Source organism: Peromyscus eremicus, chromosome 7, assembly GCF_949786415.1.
Source record: "Peromyscus eremicus chromosome 7, PerEre_H2_v1, whole genome shotgun sequence".
NCBI classification, from domain to species: domain Eukaryota; kingdom Metazoa; phylum Chordata; class Mammalia; order Rodentia; family Cricetidae; genus Peromyscus; species Peromyscus eremicus.
Genome location: NC_081422.1, coordinates 16,402,533 through 16,418,785, shown reverse-complemented (window position 1 = coordinate 16,418,785; position 16,253 = coordinate 16,402,533). Strand labels below are relative to the sequence as shown.

The window sequence follows — 16,253 nt, the reverse complement described above, 5'->3', positions numbered from 1 at the left end:
ACAGATCCCAAAGAAGGCTTATTGTCGGTCTCATTGTTGACTGACTCAGCAATGCAGTCTGATTGTGTTGCCAGTCTGTAGAGTAGATCCAAAGAGAAAAAATAAAATTCAGGGTTCTCACTGCACCTACACTGCATGATGTTACAGGAATATTTCCATTCTCAGTGTAAGATTTCTCTATGATTGTGAATGGGATTTCCCATTACTAGCTATTCACTCATCTTTTCTTCAACTTACCTCTTTTTGTACTCTCACTTTTTATCTACAAAGAATAGCTATGAAAGCATAACTTTGTGTGTGTGTGTGTGGTGCTGTTGATCAAACCTAGGGCCTCATGCATGCCAGGTAAGCATTCTACTACTTAGCTATATCCCTAGCCCTCCAAGAGATTTTTGAACAACATGAAGAACTGGGCATAGCTGAGCATGGTGGTACATATCTTTAATACCAGCACTCAGGAGGCAAAGGCAAGCAGATCTGTATGAGTTGGAGGCCAGTATTGTCTACATAGGGAGTTTTAGGCCAGCCAGGGCAATATGGTGAGACTCTGTCATCACAATGTGTCACTTGGATTGGTTTAATAAAAATATGAATGGCCAATAGCTAGGCAGGATTTTCAGGGCACAGAGGATGCTGGGAAAAAGGGCTGAGTTTCAAGGAGATTCGGAGGAAGCGTGACATGTAGGAGATGAGGTAACAAGCCATGAACCATGTAGCAGCATGTAAATTAATTGAAATGGGCTAATTTAAGTTATAAGAGCTAATTAGAAACAAGCCTAAGATATCAGCCAAGCTTTCAAAATAAATAAGTCTGTGGGGTTATTTGGGAGCTAGCTGGTGGGACAGAGAAATTCTCTCTCTCTCTCTCTCTCTCTCTCTCTCTCTCTCTATATATATATATATATATATATATATATATATATATATATATATATAATTTGAGGGTATGGGCACAATTCCAGGGTAGAACACATATTTAGTATATATGAAGTTCTAGTTCAATCTCCAGACAACAGATTTATTAGTTAATATTCTGGAAGTTCACTTTTTGTGTGGAGCAATCTGGGAGGCAGAGTGATGTTATGGGAATGGTGTTGCTACGTAAGAAAAATAGACAGCACTTCAGGAAAAATTAGGGCAGAATCACAAGTGTTCAAAATAAATATAAAAACTACTAAAAAGGGGCTGAGGATGTAGCTGGTAAAGTGCTTGCCTAGCATGCCCAAAGCTCTGGTTTCATTTGCTAGCACTGAATAAAAAATGGGTGTTGTGGTACATGCTTGTAATCACAACACTCAGGAGGTGGATATAGGAGGATTAAGAGGAGTTCAAGGCCATCCTCTGATACACAAGAGTTTGAGTCCAACTTGGGCTGCTTCAAACAGTAACAAAAATCTGAAGGTCCTATCTCTGCCAGCATATATTTCAAGATGTGGCCATAATTCTCATACTCTTCACTCATTTTCTCTTGGTTATAAAATGCCATGTTTATTAGAGGCTGAAGGACAAAATGTAGAAAACATTGACTGCAACTTCCTTACCTTCATTATCTCCACTGTGAGATCGTAAGTGAATGTAAAGAACTTAGCAGAATGACTTTTCCACATTACCTACAACAGTTTCTCCACTGCAGAATCTTATGTATTTAACAAGTCCCCAGGAAGTAGGGCTTTCATATTTGTGACATTATATGGCTCCAGGGTGAGCTCACATATTAGTGCACTTTGTTAACATTCCAATGGCTCTCAGGTTTCTTCAGTTCTTGGGCATCTTGAGAACAAGGGAGCTTTCATGTTTTTCGAGTAAGCTGGTTTGAAGGCTAACCCACACTTCTTATATTAATAAGGCTTCTCACCATTGTAAATTCCATTATGATGATTAAGACGTGGAGAATTCTTGAAGGACTTTTGACATTCTTTCCATTCAAAGTGTTTCTGTTCAGACATTTATTAAATGTTCAGTTAGTCGATAAAACTTATTGTAGTTTTTTCCACATTCTTGATACTTAGAGGAAACCTCTCTATCATGAATTCCTACATGGTGATAGAGGTTTGAGGATGTTGTGAAGGCTTTCCCACATTCCTTACATTTGTAGGGCTTCTCACCTGTATGAGTCCTTACATGTTCAGCTAGGCTAGAAGAAACAGTGAAATCTTTTCCACAATACTTACATTTATCCCAGTGTGAATTTGAATGTGCTTATTAAGGCAAGAGGAATTTCCAAAGAGTTTTCCATATACTTTACATTCAAAGGACTTTTCCCCAGTGTGAGTTTTTACATGTTCAGTCAGCAGGTAACACCTTTTGTAGGCTTTCCCACATTCCTTACATTTATAGGGTTTCTCTCCAGTGTGAGTCCTCTTATGGACAATCAAACACGAGGATGTAGTGAAGGCTTTTCCACATTCTTTACATTCATAGGACCTCTCTCCAGTGTGTGTTCTTATATGTTCAGTTAGACTTGAAGAAACAGTGAAGTCTTTCCCACAGTACTTACATTTATAAGGTTTCATTCCAGTGTGAAGATGAATGTGCTTATTACGGCATGCAGAACTTCTAAAAGACTTTCCACATACCTTGCAATCAAAGGGTTTCTCCACCATATGAGTTTTTAAGTGTTCATTCAATAGATAACATCTTTTGTAGGATTTTCCACATTCCCTACATTTATAAGGTTTCTCTGCACTGTGAATTCTTACATGTTTTCGTAGGTAGGAGGAAGTGTGGAAGGCTTTCCCACACTTACCACATTTATAGGGTTTCTCTCCAGTATGTGTTTTTATATGTTTATGAAGGTAGGAAGATGCATGGAAGGCTTTCCCACATTCCTTACATTGATAAGGTTTCTCTCCAGTATGGATTCTTAAATGTTCAGTCATGTTTGAAGAAACAGTGAAAGATCTCCCACATAACTTACATAGATAGGGTTTCTGTCCAGCATGTGTTTGTACATGTGTAGAAAGTCCTAAGTGCTTAGTAAAAGCTTTTCCACATTCTTTACACTTATAGGGTTTCTCTCCAGTATGAATTCTGAAATGTTCAGTTAGACTTGAAGAAGTAGTAAAGGATTTCTTACATATTTTACATTCATAAAGTTTTTTCCCAGTGTGGGTTCGCATATGACTATTAAGATTTGAAGAATACCCAAAGACTTTCCCACAAACCTTACATTCATAGGGCTTCTCCCCAGTGTGGGTTCGCATGTGACTGTTAAGATTTGAAGAATAGCCAAAGACTTTCCCACAAATCTTACACTCATAGGCTCTTATGGTATACTTTTGAATAGGCAGATCTCTACTTGGGGAACATGTAAAATCTCCTGCAAATTGAGTCAATTCACAGAATTTTTCCCCATTATAGATTCTTATATGTGCCTTAAAATACGACTGATTAAGGAAGTCAGTGCATTCAACAGGTTTGTCCTGCAAGCCTGTTTTCTGGTGAGTAACATTTGGGGTCAGACTAAAGTCTTCTGAATACTGATTCAACACAGAAAGTTCCTGTCTCATAGATGGTTTCTTATGCAGAATGGGAAAGTGCTTTCCATACTGATTAGAGTCATAGGTGTTCTTTGAATTTTCAGTTTTCATATGTCTTTTAAAATATGAATGCTCTCTGAAGATATCTTTATGTTGCATATAATCACAGAGTTCCCAAGCACTGTGCCTTCCTGCCTGTTGAGGAGAATAAATACAACCAATAGTTGTTCAAGATTAAGAGTTTCGCCGGGCGCTGGTGGCGCACGCCTTTAATCCCAGCACTCGGGAGGCAGAGCCAGGCCGGATCTCTGTGAGTTCGAGGCCAGCCTGGGCTACCAAGTGAGTTCCAGGAAAGGCGCAAAGCTACACAGAGAAACCCTGTCTTGAAAAACAAAACAAACAAACAAACAAACAAACAAACAAAAAGATTAAGAGTTTCAACCCTTATGAAGACAGAATATTATTAAATGCTTAAAATTCTTATTGCATGTATACAATTTCTGCCTTTTATCCAAGTTCAATTCTAATGCAAGAATCATCTATAATCTGTTCTAACTTTGAAATGATTCATGCATGTCTTCATAAAATTCTTTAAAGACTCTCAAAGCAGAGTTACATATGTTGAGGATGCATATTTGTAGAAATTCTGAAGCCCAAACTTTTAAGCATGGATTAGGATACCCCAAATTCACCAAATTCAGAATATCCATCAAAGAGAGAGTTCTCTTACAAAGGAGAATGCCATTTCTATTAAATGTTTCTCATTTGCACTAATTTGCTACAGATGAATTCTCAATTCTTTCATAATCTTGTAAGGAATTTCTGTAAATTAATTTAGAGGTCACCAACACTGTTGCATCTTCTCTGTATGAATGAATGATTAAAGTACATTATTTTAGAAATAGCATGGTGGTGTGCTTATAACCCAGCATTTAGGAGATGAAGATAGGCAGATCAGGACTTGCTCTCCTTAGCAACATAGCAACTCTGAGGATAGGGGCTACATGAGACCCTATCTTTTTTTTTAATGTATTACTTAGAGGATGATTATGATTTTTACCATTTTCATGACATTCTTAATGTTGCTATGTGATTTCTAGTCAAGCTGGAGGAACAATAGTGCTAGAATCAGCTTAAATGTTTTAAAAAAATGTTAAGCATGTTACAAAATTGTTTTAAAGAGCCAGGAAGATGGCTTAGCAAGTAAAGTGCTTGCCATGCAAGCCTGAGAGTGGACAATGGATGCCCCCAAACTAGATACAGTAGCATGCATCTGTAATTCCAGCACTACTGCTTTGACATGGAAGGCAGAAACAGGAGAACTGGTCAGGAACTTATGTAGTAGTAGACACAAGAGAGATGCTGTCTCAACATGGTTGAAGGAGAGAACCAACCTCTGAAGCTCTCCTCTGAATTCCACAAGAGGGCCATGACATAAACTTTCCCTGGTACATGTATGCCAGTGTGCACATGAGTATATGCACACACAAACACACACACACACACACACACACACACACACACACACACAGATAAATAAACTGCTTTAAAAATTCATGGGCAACATAGTAGAGCTGACCCTGTTGGGCACCGTGAGGGGCACGGGTGAGCCAGCCCTGAGGGTGTGAGAATGGGAGAGCTGCCTCTGCCCCTCCTTGTCTGCCATATGGTGCCTGGGTGAGGGAAAGATGCCCTCACCCTTCCCTTGCCACCTGTGGCAGGTGGGAAAGCTGGCCCTGCCCCTCAACAGCTGCAAGCACTCAAGAGAGTGGGCCCTGAACTTCACCTGGGCAAACCAGTAGAGCTGAGCCTGGTGGTGTGGGTGCAGGTGAGCAGGCCCCCAATGGCATGAGAGCAGGAGAACTGGCCCCGCCCCTTGCTGCCTACTGCATTGGGTGAGCTAGCCCTGGTGGTGAGGATGAGGGAGAGCTGGTGGGCTGACCAACCTAGTCCAGAACCACCCAGGCCCAGAACCAGGGCTATGAGTTGGCCCACCCCACTGTGAACTGCTGGAGCATGTGAAGGGGGCAGTCCTACAGAGCCAAAGCTGCAGGATCTCCATGACACAGGGCAACAACAGGATATGTAAAAGTAGTCCCAGTGAGGGACGATGTTTATACACCAGTATCTATAGTGCAGCAGAGGCCAGAGGCCTTGAGCCAGACCAGTGACTCATTGCAATGACCTGCAAGGAAAGAGGTGTGGACCGAAGGGTGTACTGTGTGACTCACTGAGCCATCCTACAGCTTCCACAATGAGATTTTTTTTCTTTTAAATTTTATTTTATTTTGAGGGGAAGGTTGCAAGGATAGATATGAAGAGATGGGAAGATGAATTGGAATACATGATGTGAAATCCACAAAGAATCAATAAAAAGTTAAAAAAAATTTCAATGTCTAGTTACACATGCATGTTGTGCACTCGTGGGAACCTTGCAGGATTTGGTTTCGTGATGGGTTTGACACTGTTATTTTGAGTTTTTCTGGTTTAAAATGCTGCTCCCCTACCCACACCATCCACCACAGTGGAATTTCTAGTCTTTTCAGAGTATAGGAACTAATAAACAATCTTGATTAATCTTACCATTTGCACCATATTGAAAGTTTGTTCTCTCAAGGTGTCTTGCATTTCCCATTCTAAAAAAAAGACATAAAAACAAAATAAAATCAAGATGCAACATATGTTGCAGGAGTAGAAAGTGACAGATCTTGCCCAGTGTGGTGAACAGTGTCAGGAGGTTGAGGCAGAATGACTTGAGTTTAGGGCCAGCCGTGGCTACAGTGTGAGATCCCACCAAAATAAATACATAAAAATACAAAAATAAAGAAACTAAGTTTTGATAATTTGAATAGATTAAAACTTAGCAAGGGTAAAAATGTGAGTCATAGTTTTAGACAGTTTATTATAATCTTCTTCTTTTTTTTTTTTTCCCAAGGGTCTCTCTGTTAGACCTGGCTGACCTGGAACTTGCTTTGTAGACCAGGCTGGCCTCAAACCCAAGATACTCATGTGCCTTTGCCTTCTGAGTGCTGATATTAAAGGTGTGTGCCACCACCCAACTACACATTGCTTTTTAAAAATGAAAACTGGCCGGGCGGTGGTGGCGCACGCCTTTAATCCCAGCACTCGGGAGGCAGAGCCAGGCGGATCTCTGTGAGTTCAAGGCCAGCCTGGACTACCAAGTGAGTTCCAGGAAAGGCACAAAGCTACACAGAGAAACCCTGTCTCGAAAAACCAAAAAAAAAAAAAAAAAAAATGAAAACTGATGGTGGAAAAGAATATTATCAGGGATAACGACGAGGAAAGATCTCAACATAGCACAGGACAAAATTAAAAAGAAAAACATAACAGGCATTTTTGTGGGATCACAGAAAAAATCTGAGCAAAGTGTAAGAAATCCAGAATTGCTTCTGAGATAAAGGGCTGGCACCTTCTGAGATCAGCTGTATCTTTGAAACTTACATTTTAAGACTGGAGATACAGCTCTGTTGTAAGAGTGTTTGCCTAAGCAAGCTCAAGGTTTAATCCCTAATACTGGGGGAAAAAAAGGCTCATTATGGCTGTGTGTGGCAGTGCACACCAACAACCCCAGAACCCAGAAGGTAAAGATGGAAATATTGGAGGGGCTAGCCTGGGCTACACAGTAAGACCCTGAATCAAAGGGAAGAAAACAAACAAACAAAACTTCATCCTATTTTCAAACTTAAGGAACTTTCTGATCACAATTGTTTCCCCATGAATATTCACCCTGGAAACCATCTCTTTGTACTGCCTGTAAATCTTCTTCCTCCAACCAGGAGATCAGACTGGGTTTGATGACCTCACATCCTACACACAGAGGAAAAAAGTATTCTTGGATGTGGCTCGGACTTGACAGAAAAAAAAAAAACCCAGTAAATTTAGGACCTTCTCTACCTTTGTATGTGTATGTGTAGTCTGATTGCACATGTGTACACATATGTGTGTGAGGCAGGGTCTTGTGCTGCACCCAGGGCTCATCAGCTCCAGCCAGTGTCGCTAGCCAACTTTCCAGGGGATCTCCTGTCTCTCTTCTGAGTGCTGGGGACCACAGGCAGCCACTGTGCCTGCCTACTTTTCACATGGGTTTGGAGTGCAGACTATGGTCCTCATGATGGTACAGCCAAGCACTTTATCCTTGAGCCATCTCCCTAGCCCTGTAGCTTGTTTTCTAAGATGACGTCTCTCACTAGGACTTGGGGTTCACTGATTAAAACTAGGCTGACTAACCAGTGAACCCTCCAGATCCTCCTCTACCCAAGGACCGGGATTACAACTGCATGCCAGCATATCCAGTTCTTTGTTTTTGTTTTTAAATTTGAGACAGGGTCTCACTATGTATCCCTGGCTGGCCTAGACTCACTATGTAGATCAGGCTGGCCTCAGATTCACAGAGATCCTGCCTCTGCTTCCCAAGTGCTGGGATTAAAGGCATGAATCACTACACCTTCCTGGCTACATAATTTTTGAAACACACTCACACTGTACCTGGAGCTCACTAATTCAGCTAGACTGTCTGAGGAGGCCCCCAGGGACCCTCCAATTTCCCCCTCCCCACTGTAGGAACTACAGGTGCAGCCATTACACTTGGTAATGGCTTTTAGCCATTTAGTACTGCTTTTTAAATGGTACTGAGGATCTGAACTCAGACACTCATGCTTCCCTGTGAAGCATTTTTTCCAGGTGAGGCATCACCCCCCCACACACATTTTTTCTTCTTTCTAATTTCTTTATTAGATTTATTTATTTTATTTTATGTGTGAGTGTTCTGCCTGTATGTATGTATGTATGTATGTATGTAAATATGTATGTATGTGTACCATGTGTGTACTTGGGGTCAGAGGAGTTCAGAAGAGGGCACAGGATGCCCCTGAAATGAAGTTACAGATGGTTGTGAACCACCATGTGGGTGCTGGGAATTGAACCCAGGTCCTCTGCAAGAGCAACAAGTGCTCTTAACCTCTAAGCCAGCTCTCCAGCTAATAATAATAATAATAATAATACAGTATTATATTTTATTTACTTTATTATATACTATTGTTTATTATTACTATTTTATGCATATGGTGTTTTGCTTGCATACTCTGTCTGTTCACCATATGTGTGTAGTGTCCTTGGAGACCAGAAAAGGGCATTGGATCCCCTGGAACTGGAGCTACAGACAGTTGTGAGGCACCATGTGTGTGCTGGGAATTGAACTCAGGACCTCTGGAAGAGCCAGTGCTCTTAACTTCTGAGCCATCTCTTCAGCCTTCCTCTCTGTTTTTTTAAGATTTATTTATTTTTTATTACTTATTTGTGTGCATGTGTCTGTGTTTATGTGTGTACCTATGTGAAAGTGCCCTTAGAGGCCAGAAGAGGGCATCAGATCCCTAGAAGCTAGAGTTACAGGTGGTTGTGAGCTGCCCAGTGTGGGTGCTGGGAACTGAAAGAGCAGCAAGTGTTCTTAAGCACTGAGTCATTACTCTAGCTTCTGTTTTTTCTTGTTGTTTGAGATAGAATCTCACATTATGTAGCTCAGGCCAACCAGCCCTCCTGTGTGAGCTTTCCAAATGCTAGGAGGAAAGATGTGTGCCACTGTTCCCAGCCCTGAAGAGCTCTGTTTCTAAAGAATGCACGGGAAGTGTTTCAAAAGGCTAAGCATGTAGATCACCTTTTTCTGAACTAAAACCCAAGTTAAAGCTCATACATATATTAACAAAACACTAACACTCAGCCAAACAGAAAACAGAGTGAAACAAAAATATTTGTTCTTCTAGGGTAAAAGTTACCCCAGTATCTCACAGATTACAATGTATCAGATTTATCACAGTAGCTTGTTAAAATTTAGATGCTAGGAGCTGGGTGTGGTGATGCAAGCCTTTAATCCCAGCACTGGGGAGGCAGAGGCAAGTGGATCTAAGTTTGAGGCCAGCCTGTTCTACATAGTTTCAGGATAGCCAGAGCTACATAGTGAGGTCCTGTTTTTTTGTTTGTTTGTTTGTTTTTTGTTTTTTTTAAATAGTAAAGCTTAGATGTAGGAGTTAGGTGTGTAGTGCAGTGGTAAAGCACTTGCCTAGCATGCTCAAGGCCTAGGTGTATTCCCCAGATCTGTAAAAGCAAATACCCCTCTACAAACAAAAAATATGTGACAGGGATATACTCAGATTTCCTTTCATTCCTAATAGGATGATGGCATTGATACTGGACCACATTTTGACAACCATGATATTATATTAAAACTTACAGGGAGACTGGTGAGGTGACTTAGTGGGTAAAAACATTTGCTGTGTAAGCCTGATGACTTGAGTTCAGTCTCTGGAATTCACGGCTGCAGAAGAGAATGGACTCCTGACAGTTTCTTTTGACCACACAATCACCATGGCATATGTGTGTCCAAGCTCTCTTTCACACACACCATGCACAAATATAATTCTAAAAAGTAAGAAAATATCTTATAGGGGATGGGGAGAAAGCTCGATGGATAAAGCTCTGCTACACAAGCATGAAGACCTGAATTCAAATCCCCAGAACCCATGTAGAAGCCAGACACAGGAACACAGCGTCTATAATCCTAGTACTCATGAAGAGAGAGGAGGCAGAAATAGGAGAACTCCAGGAGCTTACAGGCCAGCTAGCCTGGTATATGAGCAGAAATACAACAAAGAAACCCTGTCTAAGATGAAAGCTGAGGACTGACACCAGAGTTTGTCCTCTTACCTCCCTCTACACATGCCCTGTGCACACATGCCTGCATTCACACACACATTATAGAAGTTGCCTCATACCCCCAATATTAGTTTCTATGGGTTAAGTAATTCACCATCAACTGGAAACAAAAAATTATATTATACAGAAAATTCCAGAAATAATTTCTAAGTTTTCGACTGCACAATTCTATAAGTAGCTGAAGAAAGCTCACAGCTTCCTACTCTAACCAGCCTGGGGTGAAGTCACCCCTTTGCCCATCAGATCCACACTGTGTGTACCTTCACTCATCAGATCACCTGTCACTCAACAGCAACACTTTTTACTTAATAACTGCCCCCAACAGTGTAGTAGTGATGCTGCCAATCTGGTTATGCCAAAGAGAAGACATAGAGTACTTCATTTAAATAAAAAAGTTCAAAGTTTTCAAGTCAGGTATTGTTGTAGAATATTATTTTAAGATGTATTACATTTGTTTGTAATGTGGAACATTTGTTTAATGATGCAAAGATATGCTGCATTTGTTTAATACTGTGAAGCTGTGTTATTGTGCCTGTCTCAAAACACCTGATGGTCTAATAAAGAGCTGAATGGCCAATATTGAGGCAGGAGAAAGGATAGGTGGGGCTGACAGGCAGAGAGAATAAATAGAAGGAGAAATCTGGGAGGAAAAGAAGAAAGAAGAAGAGATCAAGGAGAGGAGAATGCTAGGAGCCAGACACCCAGACACCCAGCCAGCCACTAAGTAAGATATACAGAAGTATGAGAAAGGTAAAAACCCAGAGACAAAAGGTAGACAGGGATAATTTAAGTTAGGAAAAGCTGGCTAGCAACAAGCCAAGCTAAGGCCGGACATTCAGAAAAAATAATAAGCCTCCATGTGTGATTTATTTGGGAGCTGGGTGGTGGGTCACCAAAAGACCAAAGAGCAAAAGAGAAAAAATAACCAACAAGGTACAGCACATACACCTTAATTACAGTATTTGGAAGGAGGCAGGAAGACAGTGAGTGAGTTCAAAGCCAGTTTGAGGCCAGCATGAATTTGGAGGCAGACCCTATTCTCATGAAAGGAAAGGAAATAAAACAAAAAGTTCTCAACTTAATAAAGAAAAAAATCTTATGCTGAAGTAGTGTCCTTTTTTTTTTTTTTGAGACAAGGTTTCTCTGTATAACAGTCCTGGCTGTTCTGGAACTCACTCTGTAGACCAGGCTAGCCTCAAACTCAGAAATCCACCTGCCTCTGCCTCCCAAGTGCTGGGATTGAAGGCGTGTGCCACCATGCCTGGCTAGCTAGTGTCTTAATATCTACAGTAAGAATGATTCTTGAACCAGGTGTGATAGTACACACCTTTACTCCCAGCACTTGGGAGGGAGGCAGGCTCTCTCTGAGAGTTCAAGGCCAGCTTGGTTTATACAGCAAGTTCTAGGCCAGCCAGGGCTCCTAAAGAAAAAAAGGGGATGGGGAGGGGTGCTGGAGAGATGGCTTAGCACTTAGGAGCATCTGCTGTTCTTGAGGCAGCTCACAGCTGTTCCAGGGGATCCAATGCCCTCCTCTGACCTCCTTGGGCAATGCATGCCTGTGCTGTATTTTTCATAAAAATAAAAACAAATCTTAAAAAAGATGTTTGTTTTTCCCCTCTTTGATTTCTATTTATTTATTTTGAGATAGGGTTTTGTTATATAGCTCACACTGGCCTTGAACCCATGTAGCCTAGATGGGCCTCAAACTCTAGGTGATACTTCTGCTTCAACCTCTCAAGTGCTGAGGTTACAGAAGGATCCCACCATACCTGACTTTTGTGTGAGGTTTTTTTGGGAGGGAGGTGAAATATAAAAATTCATGTAGCGACCAGGCGGTGGTGGTGTACACTTTTAATCTCAGCACCCGGGAGGCAGAGACAGGCAGAGATCTCTGGAATTTCAAGTCTACAAAGTGAGTTCCATGACAGCTAGAGCTGTTACACAGAGAAACCCTGTCTGGAAAAACCAAACCAAAAAAATCCCCCCAAAACGAATTCATGTAACTCAGCCTGGCTATGCAGTTGAGCTTCCTGCCTTCACCCTCTGAGTAATGGGACTACAGATATGTGTTACCATATCTAGTTTTTTTGTGGTAAGGGGTTAAACCCAGGGCTTCATGCATGCCAGACAGACATTCTCGCAGCTGAGCCACATCCCCAACCCCCATACTCAGTTTTTAGGAAGAATCTTCAATCTGTGAAATTGAGAAGAAAAAAGAAATTCATACTAGTTTTGCTGTTGAAACTCAAAACACTATTGAGAGGCTGGAGAGCTTGCTCAGCAGTTAGCAGCATGGGCTGCTCCTACAGGGGACCTGATTCCCAGCACCGAACCCAGAAATGGCTCACATCATTTGTAGCTCCAGTTTAAGGGGATCCACTACCCTCCTGTGAATTCTGAACATACATACATGCATAATACACTTATACAGGAAAACACTCATACACATAAAATTAAATGAAAAAAATCTAAAACAAAACAAGACAAATCATGATTAAAATTGAGGCAGGCAGTGGCAGCACATGCCTTTAATCTGTGAGTTTGAGGCCAGCCTGGTCTACAGAGCTCCAGGACAGCCAGGGCCACACAGAGAGACCCTGTCTGGAAACCACCGTCCCATGTGTGTCCTTATTTCCTAGTGTGTTCAGATCAAGACTGCTGATCCCTCGGTGTGCCCAGAACATTATCCTCCCTAAGGGGCAGGAGGGCAATGGCATCTTACCTGCTGAGGACAAGTTCTGGTAGTTCTCCAGCATCACCTCTCTGTAGAGGTCTCTCTGAGTTTTATCCATTATAACCCACTTCTCTTGGGTGAAGTCCACAGCCACATCATCAAAGGTCACCGAGTCCTAAATCATAGACATGACAGTCTGAGTAACATGTCACCAACATTCATGATAGATGAGGACATGAGACCCAGCTCTTGTCTGAGGACTTCCACTGTCTGCTTCAGGGATTGGTGGTCTATGAGACCTCCCTGTCCACAGTCACAGCCCATTTCCAATGGACATGACTTTAGTGGCCCTTCTCACAACTAAACACACAGTTCTATTTGTTCCCCTACAATGTATCCTTAGCATACCACATACACTAGGTAAACAGGGTTCAACGCACAGTCTTGGGTTGGGAGATACAAATTAGTGGTAGAGTGCTTATCTAGCATATTCAAGGCCCTAGGTTCAATTCCAAGCACAGGCAGAAGAAAAGAAAAAAAACATACTTTTTTGTGTGTAATACGTATCCATGTGTGTATAGGTATTCAAATGTATGGGTACATGTGTATTAGAGGCCAAAAGTCAACCCTGGGTATCTTCCTCAATGGCTGTCAAACTAACATTGAGGCAGGGTCTTTTACTTGAAGCCAGTGCTCGTTTATTCAGCGACTCTAACTAGCATCCTCCAGAGGATGGAAATTACAAATTACTGAAATGCTACCACACTCATCTGGTATTTACATGGGTTCTAGGGATTTGAACTCTGGTCCTCACACTTGCATAGCAAGAGCTTTACCCACTGAGTCATCTCTCTAGTTTCAGGAATTTTTAAAAAAGAGAACTTGTTTTAGCAGGCAGATCTCTGTGAGTTCAAGGCCAGCCTGGTCTACAGAGTGAGCTCCAGGACAGGCACCAAAACTACACAGAGAAACCCTGTCTTGAAAAACCAAAAACCAACCAAACAAACAAAAAAAACAAAAAAGCCAAACCTGAGAGATGGGGGGAGGACTTGTTTCTTGGGGCTGGAGATGGCTCAGTGGTTAAGAGCACTTGTTCTTGCAGAGAATCTGGATTCTGTTCTCATCCCAGCATCAACATATGTCTCACAGCCATCTGTAACTCCAGTTCCAGGAGTTCTGATGCCCTCCTCTGACCTCTGTAGGTACCAGACATGCACATGGTATACATACTGGTAAACACACACATAATTTAAAACAAACAAACAAAAAAGAACTTATTTCATTGAGCAGGGCAGGGCCCACCCGCCACAGCACACAAGTGGAGGTCAGAGGACAATTTGCAGACTTTAGTTCGTTCCTACCATGTGAGTTCATGGGAACCTAAGTCTCAGGCTTGGCAGCAAATGCCTTTACTTGCTGAGCCATCTCACCAGCCCCAGTGTTTTCTAACTTGTTGTGTAGCTGAAGGTGAACTTGAACTCCTGATCCTCCCCTCTACCTAAGAGGATGATTTTCAATTTCTTTTTTCTTAATTTTACTTTTATTTATATGTATGTTGTTTGTGTGTGCACATGTGTGCAGGTGTCCATGGAGGCTGAAGAGTGCATTGGATCTCCTGGAGCTAGAGTTAGAGGCAGTTATGCTGAGCTACATGCCCCCCCAACAAAAGATATGCTCTTTCACCTTAAGATTCTGTCAGAATACTTGGCAAAATAACAAACGTATCTGTGTCACCATGAGTATCAACATTAATCATTAGTTACTGAGCTCCTGATGGAGTTTTAGATGACATTATACCAGTAAGTGTGTTGTAAGTAAGTGCATTTCCCTGGGGAAATTCAACGGGGGTTTCAGTCTTGATTCTTGGCTCTGTGAAGGTACAGTGTCACATCTACCTAGATGGAAACATTTCTACCTGGTGCAGGCACACTTGGCATTTTGTGACAGTTTCTGCATACCTGATAAAAACCTCTCAGGCAGTGGGCCACCATGTTCTCTACCTTTTCCTTATCCTCAAGGCAGACTGGGTAAATAGAAAGAAGACTACCTGGAAGAAACAGAAGGTGTAAGAACCTGAAAATTCCCATCTATCTTGTCCACGTTCTTCAGTTCATCAACCCTAGTGTCAAGTACACAGAATCCTAGATACTTGAGAAAAATTAGATACACACATTATTTTTTTTCTTTTTTTTTTTTCTTGGTTTTTCGAGACAGGGTTTCTCTGTGTAGCTTTGCGCCTTTCCTGGAACTCACTTGGTAGCCCAGGCTGGCCTCGAACTCACAGAGATCCACCTGGCTCTGCCTCCCGAGTGCTGGGATTAAAGGCGTGCACCACCACCGCCCGGCGCACATTATTTTTAAAAATAGTTTTAGAGCTGGAGAGATGGCTCATTGGTTAAGAACACTTGTTGTTCTTGCAGAGGACCCAGGTTCAATTCCCAGCACACACATGGTGGTTCACAACCATCCATAACTCCAGTTCCAGGATGCACATGACACAAACATACATGTAAGCAAAACATTCACACACATAAAATAAAATAAATAGATCTAAAAATAATTTCAAAAAGAAAAAATATTTTTATATTTACTTATTGTATAAGTGTAGAAATGTTATAACACACACATGAAAAGGATAACTTGGGGGAATCTATTTTCTCCTTCCACCATGTTGTAGGTTCTGTTGTTTTTCACTATGCTTGATCATCCTAGCAATTACTAAGTGCCCCACCTTCAGCAATAATCAACAGATCAAGAAGTGGCTGAGTTTCCTGTATCTGAGCTTCAAGATTCTCAAAATTATTTCATTTTTCTTTTCTACACCAATGACCTGAGCCTAGGTAACTACAATCATATTTGAAAACTTAATTATTATGAGCTTTTGCCCTAACACCATACCTTCATCTATACTTAGCACCCCCACTCCCAGGTGTGTGTGTGTGTGTGTGTGTGTGTAGGCTTGCATGCTCAAATGCTTGAGGAGGCCAGAGAACAAGCTAAGGTGTTGTTCCTCATGAGCTGTTCACCTTGTTTAATCAGACAAGATCTCTCAATGGCATGGAACTTGCCAAGTAGGCCAGGGATCCACCTGTCTCTGCTTCCCCAGTCCTGGTTTTTCAAAAGCAGTCACCATACCAGGCTCTTCTGGTGTGGGTGCTAGAGACTGAATTCACGTCCTTATATTTGCATGACAAGTGCTTTCCTGCCTGACCTCTCTCTTCAACCCTACCCTGAAACTATGCCATTTCTCTGGCCCTAGCCCACCCTCCTAACCCAGCTACCACCATCCTCTCTTCTGTGTGACTTTTTCCTCTGGGAAAGGAACACGCCTGCCTCTCAATTACTCTTGAGTTTTGTTCATAAAGTTTCCTGTT

General features: G+C 41.7%; 1 protein-coding gene across 1 annotated transcript; it reads right to left on the bottom strand.

The window, feature by feature from the left end:
• Positions 1 to 1,938: 1,938 nt before the first annotated feature.
• On the bottom strand, positions 1,939 to 14,870 carry LOC131914634 (zinc finger protein 420-like). The gene is given in 7 exon segments (XM_059267236.1): positions 1,939 to 2,177; positions 2,180 to 2,492; positions 2,577 to 3,071; positions 3,153 to 3,297; positions 3,550 to 3,670; positions 12,928 to 13,054; positions 14,838 to 14,870. Coding segments are annotated over 7 exon segments (1,473 nt in total).
• Between the last annotated feature and the right edge of the window lie 1,383 nt (positions 14,871 to 16,253).